This window comes from Hippopotamus amphibius, chromosome 9, assembly GCF_030028045.1.
Source record: "Hippopotamus amphibius kiboko isolate mHipAmp2 chromosome 9, mHipAmp2.hap2, whole genome shotgun sequence".
NCBI lineage: Eukaryota > Metazoa > Chordata > Mammalia > Artiodactyla > Hippopotamidae > Hippopotamus > Hippopotamus amphibius.
The window spans coordinates 122,937,255-122,953,735 of record NC_080194.1 but is presented as its reverse complement, the minus strand read 5'-3'; the positions used below and the strand labels follow the sequence as shown (position 1 = coordinate 122,953,735).

The following is a 16,481-nucleotide window of genomic DNA, read 5'->3' as shown; positions in this document are numbered from 1 at the left end:
AGCTTGGATGCCTCACACAGAGCAGGATACAGTAATGTGTGCTTGAAATCCAAGTCTACCAAGAATCAGAAGCTCATTGTCAAGGCGGAGTCAAGATGGTGGCGTAGGAAGATGCAGACTTCATGTCTCCCCACAACTAGATCAGTTGCTGGAGGCTGGTGGGGGACTGGAGGCCCGAGGAGACCAGAGGAACCCCTGAGTAACTGGGTAGGACGTAGGGGAAGTCAGAGGGGGCAGAGAAGTGGAAGCTAGACAGGACCGGTGCCCCTGGGGGGTGGCTGGGTGAGGGGGGAGGTTCCTGCCTGGAGAGACCCTCAGGGTCTTGGGGGATCGGGGGACTGCATCTGGGTTTCTCCTGCCCAGATGGCCAGGAGGCCTGCTGGGCTCCCGGGCCTGGGAGCCAGCTGGACTCCCCAGCGGGGTCCTCCACCCTCTGAGGCTCCCTCTGGGCTGCCTCGGTCCTAGGGGTGTAGGAGGGAGGGAGGAGGGGCAAAGAGGTGGAGAGGCGGACTGATGGGGGGGCCTTTGAGATTGCAGGACCAGGGAGGCGAGAGGGCGTTTCCCCTGCTCACTCTGCCAGGGAAGCGAACTGGGCTCCCAGGCCTGGTCCTTCACTCTTCGGGGGCCCCCTCCGGCCCGTGGGTCCTAGGGGCATGGGAGGGAGGGGGAAGGGGGAAGAGGAAGAGAGGCAAACAGTGGGGGTGGGAAGGGACTTCTCAAGACCGGAAGAATAGGGGAGGCGCTGCCAGATATTCCTTCTGGGCGGTCCTCCACCTTCCAAGGGCCCCTCTGGGCCATTGGTCCTAGGGGTGTAGGAGGGAAGAGGTGGGGGGAGAAGAAGAGAGGCGGAAGAGGGGAGGGACCCTCTGGGATCAGAGGATCAGGGGAGGAGCAGAAGGCATTTTCTCTGCCCACTGGCCCAGGAAGCCTGCTCGGCTCCCAGGCCTGGTCTCCAACTCTCCAGGGCCCCCTCTGAGATGCGTTGGTCCTGGGGGCATAGGAGTGTGGCAGGGGAAGAGGAAGAGAGGCAGACCAGTGGTGGGATGTTCCAGGATCAGAGGACCAGGGGAGGTGTGGAGGGCCTTTCCCCTGCCCACTTGGGCCCAGCGGGTCTGCTGGGCTCCCGAGTCTGGTCCCTCATGCTCTGGGGCCCTCTCTGGCTGCATGGGTCCTACAGGCATGGGGAGGAGAGGGGAAGAGGAAGAGAGGCAGACAATGGTGGGGGGGACCTTATAGGACCAGAGGATCAGGGGAGACACTGTGGGAAATCTCCCTACCCACTTGGCACCAGGAAGCCTGTTGTGCTCTCAGGCCAGATCTTCAGTCCTCCAAGGGTCCTTCTAGGTCACACTAGTCCTAGGGGTGTAAGAGGAAAGCAGGGGAGAGGAGGAGAGGAGGGCAGGAGAGGGGGCCCTCTGGGATTGGAGGATTGAGGGAGGCGAGGAAGGTATTTCCCCTGCTCACTAGCCCTGGGAAGCCTGCTGGGCTCACGGACCTGGTCCTTCACACTCCAGGGTCCCCTCCAGTTACTTGGGACCTAGGCAAGTGGGAGGGAGGGAGGGTACGGAAGAGGAAGAGAGGCGGACAGGGACCCTCTGAGACTGGGAGATCTGAAGAAGTGCTGCAGGTGTTTCCCTAGCCCAGTTGGCCCTGGGAAGCCTGTTGGGCATCAGAGTCTGGTCTTCTGCCTTCCAGTGCCCCCTCCAGCTGTGAGGGTCCTAGGGGAATAGGAGGGAGGGGGTGGGGAAGAAGAGAGGCCAAGGGGGAGGGACCCTCTGAGATCAGAGGACTGGGGTAAGTGCCTAGCATTTCTCCCACCAACTGGGGCCCAGGGAGCCTGCTGGGTCCTGGACCTGGTCCTTTGCCCCTAGGACCAGCGGCATCACTGGGTCCCTCTGCCTCATTGGGCCTAAGCCCCATTCCCCACCACCCCCAGGGCCTTTTCTAAGTGTAGGCACCACCCACTACCTAACCCCCACACTTGCCTAAGCCCTGCCCTCACAGCCAAGGCCCTTTCTGGCCTTTTTTTTTTCTTTTTTCTTTCTTCCTTTTTTCTTTTTCCCACCTCCTCACTTTGGCTATTACAGTTGTTTTACCTTCCAGTTGTTGCTCCATCTATTTTTAAAAATTTTTTCTAACACATCTGTTAGTTTCCTATTCTTATTGTATTTTTTATCTTGCTATTGTTCTGCTGTTTTGCTACTTTTTTTTCCCTTTTTTTCTTTTCTTTTTTTTCCTTTTCCTGCTCCATATGACTTGTGGGGTCTTGATTCATAAGCCTGGGGTCAGACCTGAACTCCTGAGGTGGGAGTTCTGAGTCCAAAACATTTGACTAACAGGGAACCCCAGACCCCAGGGAATATTCATCAGAGGGGGTCACCTCAGCACAAAGACCCAGCTCTACTCAACAGCCTACAAACTCCAGTGCTTGAAACCTCAGGCCAAACACCCAGTGAGACAAGAACACAATCCCACCCATCCAAAGGAGAGGAAAAAATGAGATAACAAAAAATTATGTCACAGATGAAGGAACAAGGTAAAAACACACAAGACCAAATAGATGAAGAGGAAATAGGCAACCTAGCTGAAAAAGAATTCAGAGTAATGATAGTAAAGATGATTCAGAATCTCAGAAATAGAATCAAGAAAATAAATGTTTAACAGAGATCTAGAAGAACTAAAGAACAAACAATCAGAGATAAACACAATAACTGAAGTGAAAAATACACTGGAAAGTATCAATAACAGAATAACTGAGGCAGAAGGACGAATAAGTGAGATGGAAGATAGAATGGTGGGAATATATGTCAAGGAAGAGAATAAAGAAAAAAGAATGAAAAGAATCGAGGACAGTCTTAGAGACCTCTGGGACAACACTAAATGCACTAACATTCAAATTACAGGGGCCCCAGAAAAAGAATAGAAAAAGAAAGGGTCTGAGAAAATATTTGAAGAGATTATAGTGGAAAATTTCCCTAACATGGGAAAAGAAATAGTCTCCCAAGTCCAGGAAGCACAGAGAGTCCCATACAGGATTAACCCTAGAAGAAACACACCAAATCACATATTAGTCAAATTAACAAAAATTAAAATTAAAAGAAAAAATATTAAAAGCAGCAAGGGAAAAGCAAAAAATAACATACAAAGGAAACCCTGTAAGATTATCAGCTGATTTTTCTGCAGAAACCCTACAGGTCAGAAGGGAGTGGCAGGATATACTTAAAGGGATGAGAGAGAAAAACCTACAACCAAGATTACTCCACCCAGCAAGGATCTCATTCAGATTTGATGGAGAAATCAAAAGCTTTACAGACAAGCAAAAGCTAAGAGAATTCAGCACCACCAAACCAGCTTTGCAACAAATGCTAAAGGAAATTCTCTAGGAGGGAAACACAAGAGAAGAAAAAGACCCACAAAAACAAACCCAACACAATTAAGAAAATGGTAATAGGTACATACATATGAATAATAACATTGAAAAAAATAGTAACATTGAATGTAAATGGATTAAATGCTCTGACCAAAGGACACAGATTGGCTGAACAGATACAAAAACAAGACCAACACATATGTTGTCTACAAGAGACCCATTTCAGACCTAGGGACACATACAGACTGAAAGTGAAGGGATGGAAAAAGATATTACATGGAAATGGAAATCAAAAGAAAGCTGGAGTAGCAATACTCATATCAGATAAAATAGACTTTAAAATACGGTTACAAGAGATAAGGAAGGACACCACATAGGGATCAAAGGATTACTCCAAGAAGAAGATATAACACTTGTAAATATTTATGCACCCAACACAGAAGCACCTCAATACATAAGGCAAATGCTAACAGCCATAAAAGCAGAAATTGACAGAGACACAATTATAATAGGGGACTTTAACACCCCACTTACACCAATGGACAGATCATCCAAACAGAAAATAAACGAGGAAACACAAGCTTTAAATGACACAATAGACCAAATAGATTTAATTGATATTTATAGGACATTCCACCCAAAAGTGGCAGAATACACTTTCTTCTTAAGTACACATGGAACATTCTCCAGAATAGATCACATCTTGGGTCACAAATCAAGTCTTGGAAAATTCAAGAAAACTGAAATCATATCAGGCATCTTTTCTGACCACAATGCTATGAGATTAGAAATCAACTACAGGAAAAAAAACTGTAAAAAACACAAATATATGGAGGCTAAACAATGCACTACTAAATAACCAAGTGATTACTGAAGAAATCAAAGAAGACATTTAAAAATACATAGAAAGAAATGACAATGAAAACACAATGACCCAAAACCTATGGGATGCAGCAAAAGCAGTTCTAAGAGGGAATTTTATAGCAATTCAATCTCACCCCAAGAAACAAGAAAAATCTCAAGTAAACAATCTAGCCATACACCTGAAACAACTAGAGAAAGAAGAACAAAGAAAACCCAAAATCAGTAGAAGGAAAGAAATCATAAAGATCAGAGCAGAAATAAATGAAATAGAAATGAAGAAAACAATAGCAAAGATCAATAAAACTAAAAGTTGGTTCTTTGAGAAGATAAACAAAATTGATAAATGTTTAGACAGACTCATCAAGAAAAAAAGGGAGAGGACACAAATCAGTAAAATTAGAAATGAAAAAGGAGAAATCACAACTGACACTGCAGAAATACAAAGGATTATAGGAGACTACTACAAACAACTATATGCCAATAAAATGGACAACCTTGAAGAAATACACAAATTCTTGGAAAGGTACAATTTTCCAAGACTGAAATTAGGAAGAATTAGAAAATATAAACAGACTTATCACAAGTAATGAAATTGAAACTGTAATAAAAAATCTTCCAACAAACAGAAGTCCAGGGCTAAATGGCTTCACAGGTGAATTCTATCAAACATTTAGAGACGAGCTAACACCTATTCTTCTCAAACTTTTCTAAAAATTGCAGAGGGAGAAACATTCCCAAATTAATTCTATGAGGCCACCATCACCCTGATACCGAAACCAAAGATATCACACAAAAAAAGTACAGACCAATATCGCTGATGAATTTAGATGCAAAAATCCTCAACAAAATACTAGCAAACAGAATCCAACAACACATTAAAAGGATCACACACCATGATCAAGTGGGGTTTATCCCTGGAATGCAAGGGTTCTTCAATATATGCAAATCAATCAATGTGATACATATTGATTAACATATTAACAAGTTGAAGGATAAAAACTACATGATCATCTCAATAGATGCAGAAAAAGCTTTTGACAAAATTCAACACCCATTTATGATAAAAACTCTCCAGAAAATGGGGTTGGCATAGAGGGAACCTACCTCAACATAATAAAGGCCATATATGATAAACCCACAGCAAACATTATTCTCAATGGTGAAAATCTGAAAGCATTTCCACTAGGGTCAGGAACAAGACAAGGATGTTCACTACTGCCACTCTTATTCAACATAGTTTTGGAAGTCCTAGCCATGGCAATCAGAGAAGAAAAAGAAATAAAAGGGATACGAATTGGAAAACAAGAAGTAAAACTGTCACTGTTTGCAGATGAGATGTTACTATACACAGAAAATCCTAAAGATGCCACCAGAAAACTACTAGAACTAATCAATGAATTTGTAAAAGTTGCAGGATATAAAATTAATGCGCAGATCCAACTCAAGGATGGAAGATGCCTTAGAGGACTGGGACGGGGAGGGTGGGGGGGACTCGAGGGAGGGTGGGGGGGGAGTTGAGGGAGGGAGGGAATATGGGGATATGTGTATAAAAACAGATGGTTGAACTTGGTGTACCCCCCAAAAAAATAAAAATAATAAATAATAAATAAATAAAATTAATGCGCAGAAATCTCTTGCATTCCTATACACTAACAATGAAAAATCAGAAAGAGAAATTAAGGAAACAATTCCCTTTACCATCGCAACAGAAAGAGTAAAATATCTAGGCATAAACCTACCTAAGGATACAAAAGACTTGTATGCAGAAAACTATAAAACACTGATGAAAGAAATCAAAGATGACATGAACAGATGGAGAAATATATCATATTCTTGGATTGAAAGAATCGACATTGTGAAAAAGACTATACTATCCAAAGCAAGCTACAGATTCAATGCAATCCCTATCAAATTACCAATGGCATTCTTCACAGAATTAGAACAAAAATTTTTACAATTTGTGTGGAAACACAAAAGACCCCAAATAGCCAAAGCAATCTTGAGAAAGAAAAACGGAGCTGAAGGAATCAGGCTCCCCAATTTCAGACTATACTACAAAGCTACAGTAATCAAGACAGTATGGTACTGGCACAAAAACAGAAATATAGATCAATGGTATAGGATAGAAAGCCCAGAGATAGACCCACACACATATGGTCACCTAATATATGACAAAGGAGGCAAGAACATACAATGGAGAAAAGACAGCCTCTTCAACAAGTGGTGCTGTAAAAGAATGAAACTAGAACACTACCTAACACCATACAAAAAAATAAACTCAAAATGGATTAAAGACCTAAATGTAAGACCACACACTATAAAACTCTTAGAGGAAAATATAGGCAGAACACTCTATGACATAAATCATAGCAAGATCCTTCTTGACCCACCTCCCAGAATAATGGAAATAAAAACAAAAATAAACAAATGGGACCTAATGAAACTTAAAAGCTTTTGCAGAGCAAAAGAAACCATAAGCCAGACAAAAAGACAACCCTCAGAATGGGAGAAAATATTTGTAAATGAAGCAACGGACAAAGGATTAATCTCCAAAATACACAAGCAGCTCATGCAGCTCAATATCAAAAAAACAAACAACCCAATCAAAAAATGGGCAGAAGACCTGAATAGACATTTCTCGAAGGAAGACATACAGATGGCCAACAGACACATGAAAAGATGCTCAACATCACTAATCATTAGAGAAACACAAATCAAAACCACAAGGAAGTATCACCTCACATCAGTCAGAATGGCCATCATCAAAAAATCTAGAAACAATAAATGCTGGAGAGGGTGGAGAAAAGGGAACCCTCCTGCACCGTTGGTGGGAATGTAAATTGATAGAGCCACTATGGAAAACAGTATGGAGTTTCCTTAAAAACTAAAAATGGAACTATCATATGACCCACCAATCTGACTACTGGGCATATACCTGGATAAAACCATAATTCAAAAAGCTATATATACCACAATGTTCATTGCAGCACTGTTTACAATAGCCAGGACATGGAAGCAACCTAAATGTCCATCAACAGATGAATGGATAAAGAAGATGTGGCACACATATACAATGGAATATTACTCAGCCACAAAAAGGGATGAAATTGAGCTATTCATAGTGATGTGGATGGATCTAGAGTCTGTCATACAAAGTGAAGTAAGCCAGAAAGAGAAAAACAAATACTGTATGCTAACACATATATGCGGAATCTAGAAAAATGGTACTGATGAACCTTCCTTGGGGCAGGGTAGGAATAGAGGTGCAGACATAGAGAACGGACTTGAGGACACTGTGGGGAGGGGAAGCTGGGACGTAGTGAGAGAGTAGCATCGACATATACTACCAAATGTAAAATAGATGGCTAGTGGGAAGCTACTACAGAGCACAGGGAGACCAGCTTGATGCTTTGTGAAGACTTAAAGGAGTGGGATAGGAAGGTTGGGAGGGAGGCTCAAGAGGGAGGGGATATGGGGATATATGTATACATGTGGCTCTTTCACTTTGTTGTACAGCAGAAACTGACACAATACTGTAAAGCAATTATACTCCAATAAACATTAAAAAAATAAAAATAAAGAAGCCCATTGTGAAGTGGCAGGAAGAATAACACCAGTGGTGTGTCTGCCCATCCTCAGCCATGTAACTGCCCAGGGCCAAGGGGAAATGGTGCCTTGGGGCAGCCCAGGCCATTGACCCATTCTTACAGGGGAGGGAGGCCGCCTCCCTGAAAATCCACGCAGTAGCATGGACCACACAACTACCCCAGGCACAGAGCTGACAGGCCTTGCCCCACCCTACCCCCAGCACTAAGAAGAACCAGAGCACATCTTATTACTAGAGGGGGAAGGGCTGAGGAAGCCCCAAGTCTCACCTGTAGGTCTTCACCAGGTTGTCGGCGTATGTGTGCATGAGTAAGTCATCAAGAATTTGGTCCACACAGGCACTGATATGGCGCTCGGGGATGCCCCGGAGCCTGGCGTACATGACCAGAGTCTCCTTGCCCGTCATGTGGTCCAGCAGGGCATCAAACTGGGGACAGTAGCCGATCCACTGCCGCACCTGGGGTTGGAACACAGCCCAAGGGGGAGGTGAGTCAGAAGGAAAGCTGCCAATTGGTCAGGGGCCTGGTCCCTGCCTCTCCCCTGTGCACACCCACATGTGCCACATGAACGGACGTGTGCCATGGGGTGCCATGGGCCAACAGTGAGGTTCAGGAGCCTGGATGAGCTCTAGCTGGTGGCGTGAACCCCGATTCTGGAGGGCACACCTGGGGCTGGAGCACTTACTTCCTGCCTGCCTGGCAGGAAACCTCAGTGCCCAGTGCTCCCTACCTCTTGTCATCTTCCAAATGTATGGTCAGCAGAAGATGTTTTATTTAAGCGTCTTTAAACATCTTTTCTATTAGACATGTAACCCATGAATAGATTTTCTTTGTAAGGCTGCTGGAGTCTCTTGCCAGGGCCTGCCCTGGGCAATGCAGTCACATGGGGGTGCACTTCCAGACTTTTGTACAGCTCTGTGGTCCCTGCGGGGACCAATTATGTGGTAAACAGGATCGTCCTTTATCTACCATTCTGCAACTTGCTTTTTAAACTCAACATTATGTCCTAAAGATCTTCCTTAGTCAGTAAATACAAACCTACTCCAACTCAGTTTAACAGCTACTTAGTTATCCAGGGAACGTTTCTAGATTTGAGTTGGCTGCTTATAAAAGATTTGGGCATGGGACTTCCCTGGTGGCGCAGTGGTTAAGAATCTGCCTGCCAATGCAGGAGACACGAGTTCAGTCCCTGGCTGGGAAGATCCCACATGCCATGGAGAAACTAATAAGCCCGTGTGCCACAACTACTGAGTCTGTGCTCTAGAGCCCGTGAGCTGCAACTACTGAGCCTGAGCACCGCAACTACTGAAGCCTGTGCACCTAGAGCCCATGCTCCGCAACAAGAGAAGCCACCACACTGAGAAGCTCACTCTCTGCAACAAAGAATAGCCCCTGCTCGCCACAACTAGAGAAAGCCCAAGCACAACAACAAAGACCCAATGTAGCCAAAAATAAATTAAAAAAAAAAAGACTCAGGCACATATGTAGTATTTCCAAGTTTTTGCCATCATGAACTTGTAGAGAACCACCCTGATTTGTGCCCATGTTCAAGCGCTCTCCTGGAACAGAAGATGAAAATAGTAAGATACTATTTTTGAAAGATAACCAATGTTCTTCCTTCTCCTTTCCTCCTCCCTCTGAAGTAGCTGGACAGCTCTGGCCTTTGCTATTTGGGGGTGGCAGGTGGGGAGACCATGATAGGTTGCAAACCAGAAAACCACCCAGAGTGTCTGCTTAGGGAAGAATGTTTGCATCACCCAACTAAAGGCAGGGCTTTGGATTCCCAGACTGGGCTTTCCCTGAAGACAGAAGTCACTAGGTTGGAAGGAACTGCTGAGAAGAAAAACACAGATGACTTGAATGAAGATGCTTCAAATATTTGCTGTTAAGTGTGAAGATTTCTCATTGCCTTTATCAACCGATTTTAACCAAATGTTTCTTCTATTTCTAGTTCGCTAAAAATTTTTTGTTGTTGATGTATAGTTGATTTACAATATTAGTTTCAGGTATACAACATAGTGATTCAATATTTTTATAGATTTTACTCCATTTATTACAAAATAATGGCTGTATTTCCCTGTGCTGTACAATACATGCTTGTTGCCTATTCATTTTATATAGTCATTTGTATCTCTCAATCCACCCCATCTTGCCCCTCCTCACTTCCCTCTCCTCACTGGTAACCGCTAATTTGTTTTCTATGTTTGTGAGTCTTTCTTTTTTGTTATATACATTCATTTGTTTTATTTTTTAGATTCCACATATAACTTGATAATATACAGTATTTGTCTTTCTCTGTCTGACACTTCACTAAGTATAATACTTTCTAGGTCCATCCATGTTGTTGCATATGGCAGAATTTCTTTCTTTTTTATGGCTGTGTAATATTGCATTGTGTGGTGCAATATTGCATGAATGGATAAACATCTTCTTTATCCATTCACCTGTTGATGGACACTTAGGTTGCTTCCATATCTTGGCTATTGTAAATAATGTTACTATGAACACTGGGGTGCATGTATCTTTTAGAATTAGTGTTTTAATTTTCTTTGGATATATACCCAGAAGTGGAATTGCTGAATCATATGGTAGCTCTGTTTTTAGTTTTTCAAGGAACCTCCATACTGTTTTCCATAGTGACTGCACCAATTTACATTCCCACCAACAGTGTGTGAGGGTTTCCTTTTCTCCACAACCTCACTAACATTTGTTATTTGTACACTTTTTGATGATAGCCATTCTGACAATTGTGAGGTGATACCTCATTGTGGTTTTGATTTACCTTTCTCTGATGATTAGTGATGTTGAGTATCTTCTCATGTGCCTGTTGGCCATCTGCATATCTTCTTTGGAAAAATGCTTATTCAGGTCTTCTGTCCCCCTCCCTTTTTTAAATTATTTTTTTAGTGTTTTTGTTTGTTTTTACTGCGCCATGAGGCTTGTGGGATCTTAGTTCCCTGACCAGGGATTGAACCTGCGCCCTCGTCAGTGAAAGTGCACAGTCCTAAGCACTAGACCTCCAGGGAATTCCCCTTCTACTCATTTTTTAATCAGATTGTTTGTTTTTTTGATGTTGAGTTGTAGGAGCTTTTTATATATTTTGGATATTAACCCCTTATCAGTCATATTACTTGCAAATGTTTTCTCCTATTCAGTAGGCTGTCTTTTCATTTTGTCGATGGCTTCCTTTGCTGTGTGAGAGTTTTTAAGTTTAATTAGGTCCCATTTGTTTATTTTTCTTTTTGTGTCCCTGGCCTTAAGAGACAGATCCAAAAAACATACTGCTATATGATTTATGTCGAAGAGTGTTCTGACTATATTCTCTTCCAGGAGTTTTATGGTTTCTGGTCTTATATTTAGATTTTTAAAAAAATTTATTTATTTATTGGCTGAGTTGGGTCTTCGTTGCTGCACACGGGCCTTCTCCAGTTGCTGCGAGGGGGGGATACTCTTCATTGTGGTGCGAGGGCTCCTCATTGTAGTGGCTTCTCTTGTTGCAGAACACAGGCTCTAGGTACGTGGGCTTCAATAATTGTGGCACATGGGCTCAACAGTTGTGGCACACGGGCTTAGTTGCTCCGTGGCATGTAGAATCTTCCCAGAGCAGGGCTCGAACCTGTGTCCCCTGCATTGGCAGGCGGATTCTTAACCACTGCGCCACCTAGGACATCCTTATATTTAGATTTTTTTTAAGAAATTATATTGAGATACAGTTAACAGACAATAAACTGCATATATTTAGAGTGTACAATTTGGTATCCCAATCTCCCAATTCATTCCCCCCCAACCCTCCCCACTTTTCCCACTTGGTGTCCATATGTTTGTTTTCTACATCTGTGTCTCCATTTCTGCCTTGCAAACTGGTTGATTTGTACCATTTTTCTAGATTCCCCATATATGTGGTAATATACGATATTTGTTTTTCTCTTTCTGACTCACTTCACTCTGTATGACAGTCTCTAGGTCCATCCATGTCTCTACAAATGTCCCAGTTTCATTGCTTTTCACAGCTGAGTAATATTACATTGTATATATGTACCACATCTTCTGTATCCATTCATCTGTTGATGGACACTTAGGTTGCTTCCATGTCCTGGCTATTGTAAATAGTGCTGCAATGAACATTGGAGTGCATGTGTCTTTTTGATTTACGGTGTTCTCCAGGTATATGCCCAGTAGTGGGATTGCTGGGTTTATATGGTAACTCTATTTTTAGTTTTTCAAGGAACCTCCATACTGTTCTCCATAGTGGCTGTATCAATTTACATTCCCACCAACTGTGCAAGAGCGTTCCCTTTTCTCCACACCCTCTCCAGCATTACTGTTTGTAGGTTTTCTGATGTTGCCCATTCTAACCGGTGTGAGGTGCTATCTCATTGTAGTTCTGATTTGCATTTCTCTAATAATTAGTGATGTTGAGCAGATTTTCATGTGCCTCTTGGCCATCTGTATGTCTTCTTTGGAGAAATGCCTGCTTAGGTCTTCTGCCCATTTTTTGATTGGGTTGTTTGTTTTTTTGATATTGAGCTGGATGAACTGTTTATATATTTTGGAGATTAATCCCTTGCCTGTTGACTTGCTTGCAAATATTTTCTCCCATTCTGAGGGTTGTCTTTTCGTCATGCTTATGGTTTCCTTTGCTGTGCAGAAGTTTTGAAGTTTCATTAGGTCCCACTTATTTATTTTTGTTTTTATTTGCATTACTATAGGAGGTGGGTCAAAAAAAGATCTTGCTGTGATTTACGTCGAAGAGTGCTCTTCCTATGTTTCCCTCTAGGAGTTTTATAGTGTCTGGCCTTACATTTAGCTCTTTAAACCATTTTGAGTTTATTTTTGTGTCTGGTGTTAGGGAGTGTTCTAATTTCATTCTTTTACATGTAGCTGTCCAGTTTTCCCAGCACCACTTATTGAAGAGGCTGCCTTTTGTCCATTGTATATCCTTGCCTCCTTTGTCATAGATTAGTTGACCATAGTTTATCTCTGGGCTTTCCATCCTGTTCCATTGATCTATATTTCTGGTTTTGTGCCAGTACCATACTGTCTTGAGCACTGTTGTCTTGTCGTATACTTTGAAGTCAGGGAGCCTGATTTATCCAGCTCCGTCTCTCCTTCTCAAGATCGCTTTGGCTATTTGGGGTCTTTTGCATTTCATACAAATCATAAAATTTCTTGTTCTAGTTCTGTGAAAAATGCCATTGGTAATTTGATAGGGATTGCATTGAATCTGTCAGTTGCTTTCAGTAATATAGTCATTTTCACAATGTTGATTCTTCCAATCCAAGAATATGGTATGTCCCTCCATCTGTTTGTATCGTCTTTGATTTCTTTCATTAGTGTCATATAGTTTTCTGCATACAGGTCTTTTGCCTCCTCAGGCAGGTTTATTCCTAGGTATTTTATTCTTTTTGTTGCAGTGGTAAATGGGAGTGTTTCCTTAATTTCTCTTTCTGCTCTTTCATTATTAGTGTATAGTAATGCAAGAGATTTCTGTGCATTAATTTTGTATCCTGCTACTTTACTAAATTCATTGTTTCATGCTAGCAGTTTTCTGGTAGAATCTTTAGGGTTTTCTATGTATAATATCATGTCATTTGCAAGGAGTGACAATTTTACTTCTTTTCCAATTTGGATTCCTTTTATTTCTTTTTCTTCTCTGATTGCTGTGACTAAAACTTCCAAAACTATGTTGAATAATAGTGGTGAGAGTTGGCACCCTTGTCTTTTTCCTGTCCTTAGAAGGAATGTGTTCAGTTTTTCACCATTTAGAATGATGCTGGCTGTTGGTTTGTCATATATGGCTTTTATCATGTTGAGGCAATGTCCTTCTATGCCCATTTTCTGGAGAGTTTTTATCATAAATGGATGTTGAACTCTGTCAAAAGACTTTTCTGCATCTATTGAAATGATCATATGGTTTTTATCCTTCAATTTGTTAATATGATGTATTACATTGATTGATTTGCGTATGTTGAAGAATCCTTGCATTCCAGGGATAAACCCCACTTGATCATGGTGTATGATCTTTTTTTAAAAAATAAATTTATTCATTTATTTATTGGCTGCATTGGGTCTTTGTTGCTGTACATGGGCTTTCTCTAGTTGTGGCAGGTGGGGGCCACTCTTCATTGTGGTGCTTGCAGTGGCTTCTCTTATTGCCCAGCATGGACTCCAGGCACATGGGCCTCAGCAGCTGTGGCACATGGGCTCAATAGTTGTGGCTTGCGGGCTCTAGAGCACAGGCTCAGTAGTTGTGTGGCATGGGCCCAGTTGCTTGTGGGATCCTCCTGTAGCAGGGATTGAACCCATGTCCCCTGAACTGGCAGGTGTACTCCCAACCACTGCACCACCAGGGACGTCCCGGTGTATGATCTTTTTAATGTGCTGTTGGAGTCTGTTTGCTAGTATTTTGTTGAGGATTTTTGCATCTATATTCATCAGTGATATTGGCTTGTAATGTTCTTTTTTTGTGACATCTTTTCCTGGTTTTGGTATTAGGGTGATGGTGGCCTCATAGAATGAGTTTGGGAGTGTTCCACCTTCTGCTATATTTTGGGAGCAATTGAGAAGGATAGGTGTTAGCTCTTCTTGAAATGTTTGATAGAATTCACCTGTGAAGCCATCTGGCCCTGGGCTTTTTTTTGTTGGGAGATTTTTAATCACAGTCTCAACTTCAGTGCTTGTGATTGGTCTGTTCATATTTTCTATTTCTTCCTGGTTCGGTCTTAGAATATTGTACTTTTCTAAGAATTTATCCATTTCTTCCAGGTTATCCAATTTATTGGCATATAGTTGCTTGTAGTAGTCTCTCATGATCTTTTGTATTTCTGCAGTGTCAGTTGTTACTTCTCCTTTTTCATTGCTAATTCTGTTGATTTGCATCTTCTCCCTTTTTTTCTTGATGAGTCTGGCTAATGGTTTATCAATTTTATTTATCTTCTCAAAGAACCAGCTTTTAGTTTTATTGATCTTTGCTATTGTTTCTTTCATTTCTTTTTCATTTATTTCTGATCTGATCTTTATGATTTCTTTCCTTCTGCTCACTTTGGGGTTTTTTTTTTTTTTTGTTCTTCTTTCTCTAGTTGTTTTAGGTGTAAGGTTAGGTTGTTTATTTGATAATTTTCTTGTTTCTTAAGTAGGACTGTATTGCTATAAACTTCCCTCTTAGAACTGCTTTTGCTGTGTCCCATAGGTTTTGGGTTGTTGTGTTTTCAGTGTCATTTGTTTCTAGATATTTTTTGATTTCCTCTTTGGTTTCTTTAGTGATTTCTTGGTTGTTTAAGAGTGAATTGTTTAGCCTCCATGTGTTTGTATTTTTTGCAGTTTTTTTCCTGTAATTGATATCTAGTCTCATGGCATTGTGGTCTGAGAAGATGCTTGATATGATTTCAATTTTCTTGAATTTACTGAGGCTTGATTTGTGACCCAAGATATGATCTATCCTGGAAAATGTTCCATGTGCACTTGAGAAGAAAGTGTATTCTGTCGTTTTTGGATGGAATGTCCTATAAATATCAATTAAGTCGAGATGGTCTAATGTGTCATTTAAAGCTTGTGTGTCTTTATTTTCTGTTTGGATGATCTGTCCATTGATGTAAGTGGGGTGTTCAAGTCTCCCACTATTATTGTGTTACTGTCGATGTCCCCTTTTATGGCTGTTAGCATTTGCCTTATGTATTGAGGTGCTCCTATATTGGGGGCATAGATATTTACAATTTTCATATCTTCTTCTTGGATTGATCCCTTGATCATTATGTAGTGTCCTTCCTTGTCTCTTTACTTTAAGGTCTAATTTGTCTGATATGAGTATTGCTTCTCCAGCTTCCTTTGACTTCCATTTGCATGGAATATCTTTTTCCATCCCCTTACTTTCAGTCTCTATGTGTCCCTAGGTCTGAAGTGGGTTTCTTGCAGACAGTACATATAAGGGTCTTGTTTTTGTATCCATTCAGCCAGTCTGTGTCTTTTGGTTGGAGCTTTTAATCCATTAACATTTAATGTAATTATTGACATGTATGTTCCTATTACCATTTTCTTAATTGTTTTGGCTGTGTTTTTGTAGGTCTTTTTCTTGTCTTGTGTAACTGCCTAGAGGAGTTCCTTTAGCAGTTGTTATAAGGCTGGTTTAGTGGTGCTGAATTCTCTTAATTTTTGCCTGTCAAGCTTTTGATTTCTCCATCAGCTCTGAATGAGATTCTTGCTGGGTAGAGTATTCTTGGCTGTAGGTTTTTCTCTTTCAAGACTTTAATTATCTCCTGCCACTCCCTTCTGGCCTGCAGAATTTCTGCAGAGAGATCAGCTGTTATCTTTATGGGTTTTCCCTTCTATGTTATTTGCTGCTTTTCTCTTGCTGCATTTAATACTTTTTCTTTGTGTTCAATTTTTGTTAGTTTGATTAATATGTGCCTCGGTGTGTTTCTCCTTGGGTTTATTCTGTATGTGACTCTCTGCACTTCTTGGACTTGGTTTACTATTTCATTTCCCATGTGGGGGAAGTTTTCCACCATAATCTCCTCAAATATTTTCTCAGACACTTTCTTTTTTTTTCTTCTTCTGGGACACCTATGATTCGAATGTTTGTACACTTAATATTATCCCCAAGGTTTCTGAGACTGTCTTCCATTCTTTTTATTCTTTTATCTTTT

At 41.5% G+C, this 16,481-nt stretch overlaps 1 protein-coding gene across 1 annotated transcript in view; it reads right to left on the bottom strand.

Moving 5' to 3' along the window:
* LOC130860594 (ATP-binding cassette sub-family A member 17-like) overlaps positions 1-16,481 on the bottom strand; it is a 137,088-nt gene that overhangs the window by 3,684 nt on the left and 116,923 nt on the right. Inside the window, exon 27 of the mRNA XM_057749001.1 lies at positions 8,110-8,297. Coding sequence (XP_057604984.1) covers positions 8,110-8,297 — 188 coding nt within the window. The remainder of the gene's footprint in view (positions 1-8,109; positions 8,298-16,481) is intronic.